The following is a 3,385-nucleotide window of genomic DNA, read 5'->3' as shown; positions in this document are numbered from 1 at the left end:
AAAAAGAAAATTAAAAATAAATAAAACAATAAAAATACAAAAATTAGCCAGGTGTGTTGGCATGCGCCTATAGTCCCAGCTACCAGGGAGGTTAAGGCAGGAGAACCACTTTAACCTGGAAGGCGGAGGTTGCAGTGAGCTGAGACTGCACTACTGCACTCTAGCCTGGGCCACAGAGTGAGACTGTCTCAAAAATAAAAACAAAATAAAAAGTAAATAAAAGTTATACAAGGCTAGGGACAGTGGCTCACGCCTGTAATCCCGGCACTTTGGGAGGCCAAGGCAGGTGGATCACCTGAGGTCCGGAGTTCAAGACCAGCCTCACCAACGTGGAGAAATCCCCGTCTCTATTAAAAATCGAAAAAAAAAAAAAAAGTTATATAAAAAAAGAAAAGACTGTTATATAGAGGAAAAACTCAAAAAAATAATTCAATTTGTGGTGGGATGAAGGGAAATTTTTTCCTTTATTTTTTGTATTTTTCTAATTTTTTTCAGTGAGTCTACTAGAATATCAACACTTATTTTCTTAAATTAGGAAGCAAGCATCGTTTCATGACTTTCCTCTCTTCCCTGGTCACTCCCTCTGCTCAAATCTTAAAATGCAAGTGCTCACTTAGGGTTCTATTTTATGACCTTTTCCTCTGGATGACTTCTAGATACTTTAATTCATTCCCAAAGCTCCAGGTACCAAATATAAGCAGATAATTCCCAAACTTAAACGTCATCTTTTTTGAGTTCCAAGATAAATATATCTAAATGCCTACTAAACATCTCCACTTTATGACCTATACCCACCTCACATTTCAGTAAACTAAACTCATCCTCTATCCAACACCCAGCCCCCATCTGCTCCTCCTCCTCCTATGCTTCTCATCTTGTTCAAAGGCAATACTATACATGCAACAATCCAAGCCAGAGATCTTGTCATTAGCATAGACTCTTCCTTTATTTCTCCTCCCATCAACTGGCCATCCCAGGGACTTCATCTTCTAAAACCTATCTTCTCTCTTACTAACTGGTCTCCTTCCCATCCCTGCGGACCAGCAATCCAGCCTCAACATGGCCTCCAGAGAAATCTTTCAGAGCCTACATCTGATAATGCAGCTCCTTCGGATAAAATTACACCCAGTGGTTGTTAGAGAAAATTGAAAATTCCTTAGCCTGGCATAAAAATTCCCCAGTATCTTGATTCCCCTGGGGCCTACCTCTCATTTCTCACAACACCCTCTATGGTACCTCACGCTCCAATCACACGGACACAGATCTTTAAACACATCATAGCTTTCACTCTCCCGGAGCCTCCGGCTTTACAGGCGTCCCCTGATTCCCCTAAATTTTGTCAAGATTCAGCCCAGGCATCAAAAACGCATTACAACTCACTCTGCCTGACCTGGTGGCATGCACCTATCCACAGTCCCCAGCAACGATTTTATCAAGATTCAGTTCAGGCATCCCAATTTCCTAGGTGGTTCGAGTCCCTAAAAGACCTCAAATCACTCTGTGTATATATCTTCATTACATTTATTCACGCTGTAATATAATTGTCTGTCTCTCTCACGAGACTGTGAATTGAGGCGCACGTTGTCTTTTACATTTCCTATCTCAAGCGCCAGGCACAGCACCTGACGTGCCAAAAACCAAACTAATCATCCCCGTCATTAACCCCTAAGAAAACAGGCAACAACCACCCAGAAAGAAAGGTGGTGCAGGCTGAGGCAGGAGGAGACGTTTGGTGAGGGGAACGTCCACCAGCACAGCCACACTCTACTCAAACCCAGGCGGAGTGACAGTTCACGAAAGCAGCTCCTGGCGATCCCCAACCAAAGGGTCCGGAAGTGTGGCTGGGTTATTTATCGAAGTTGTCAATCAAAAGTCCGGTCCGGAGGGACAGAACCTCCGCCTCAGGGGAAAGGGGAGGGGCTGCACGGAGTTCGCCCTGCCTCCCTCCCTAGGCCAGCAACCGGCCAGCGCCCAGACCCCGTGCCCCGAAGCCTCACTTCTCCACATCTGCCGACTTCATGATGTGGGTCTTGGACGCCGTCAGCTTCCAGGGCCCGAAGCAGAAATCCCGGTGGCTGCTCTGGAAGCCGTGGATCATCATGGCTGAGGAAGGACCCGCAGAGGCCGCAAGAAATAGGCTGAAGCAGCGGCAGCGGCGAACACCGGTTCCTCCGCCTTCCTCCGGCCCAGCCTCCTAGGCTTTCGAGCCGTTACCATGCCCGGCCCCGCCCCCTGCCGGCCGACCCGGACGCTGGCTCTGCTTCCCGTCTTCTTCTCCGCCCCTTTGCTTTTTGCTTCCGGGACTAGTTGCTGTGGTTGCGTGACCCACGTCTTGCGTTACGACGCTCCGGAAAAAAGGAAAAAGGAGAAAGTTTGAAGGGAGGCTCTTGGGTTGCAGAAGGTGTGGTTAGGATCGCACCGCCCTCATGAACTCGTTGGGTGACGTCCTCTCGAAGGATTGTAGGGACTGCCAGGGAAGGGGAGGATGGCTCTCACTTGATCCTTACAGACCTCAAAGCAGTGTAATTATCTCGTGTGTTAGTGAATCGTGTTACAGAGGAAATTTTTGTTTTGAGGTCAAAAAGGAAGTGATCCCACAGAGTTTAGGAAATACAGCACCAACAAGATTTAGAAGTGGCCATCTCGCCACTCTTGACTATGACCAACTCCTATCAAAAACTGTATCCTCGTAGATATGCCAAGATTTTCCATGGTCTACTTGCTATGTAGGCACCCAGTATAGTGGAAACAACACAGCCTACTTAGTGCTAAATCTGCTTTTGCAACACTATTGTGTGAATCCTTGGGCAAACCGCTTATCTAACGATTTTAGGCTTCAGTTGCCTCAAAATGAGATGATTTTGTTAATGGAAAAAAACAAACTCTGTAAAAGGTTTTAAAGAGATTTATTCTCAACCAATATGAGTCACCATGGCTCGCGGAATAGTCCCAAGAGGTCCTGAGAAAGAGCATCCGAAGCGGTGGCGTTACTGTTTGTTTTATAGATTTTAGGGAGTTGGGAATTGCTGGTAAAGTAAGTCAATATATGGAAGATATACATTGGTTCAGGCTAAGGAAGTGGGATGTCTTGAAGGAGAGGCTTACAGATCATAAGTGGATTGAAAGATTTTCTGATCGGCAATTTGTTGAAAGATTTAAGCTTTGGTCAGGCGAGGTGGCTCCTGCCTATAATCCCAGCATCTTGGGAGGCCTAGGTGGGAAGATTGCTTGAGTCCAGAAATCTGAGACCAGCGTGGGCAACATAGTGAGGCCTCATTTCTACAAACCATTTTAATTAACTGTATATGATGGCATCTGCCTGTAGTCCCAGGCTACTTGAGAGGCTGAGGTGGGAGGATCTTGAGCCCCAGAGGCTGCATTGAGC

The 3,385-nt window shown here is 46.5% G+C and overlaps 1 protein-coding gene across 1 annotated transcript in view; it reads right to left on the bottom strand.

Annotated features, from left to right (window-relative positions):
• Nucleotides 1-2,334, bottom strand: part of TIPRL (TOR signaling pathway regulator) — a 24,561-nt gene extending 22,227 nt beyond the window's left edge. Inside the window, exon 1 of the mRNA XM_011979927.1 lies at nucleotides 1,998-2,334. Coding sequence (XP_011835317.1) covers nucleotides 1,998-2,101 — 104 coding nt within the window. The 5' untranslated portion in view covers nucleotides 2,102-2,334. The remainder of the gene's footprint in view (nucleotides 1-1,997) is intronic.
• Nucleotides 2,335-3,385: the final 1,051 nt, after the last annotated feature.

The sequence above is a fragment of the Mandrillus leucophaeus genome, unplaced genomic scaffold (genome assembly GCF_000951045.1).
Source record: "Mandrillus leucophaeus isolate KB7577 unplaced genomic scaffold, Mleu.le_1.0 Scaffold207, whole genome shotgun sequence".
NCBI lineage: Eukaryota > Metazoa > Chordata > Mammalia > Primates > Cercopithecidae > Mandrillus > Mandrillus leucophaeus.
This window is presented reverse-complemented; position numbering and strand designations above follow the sequence as displayed.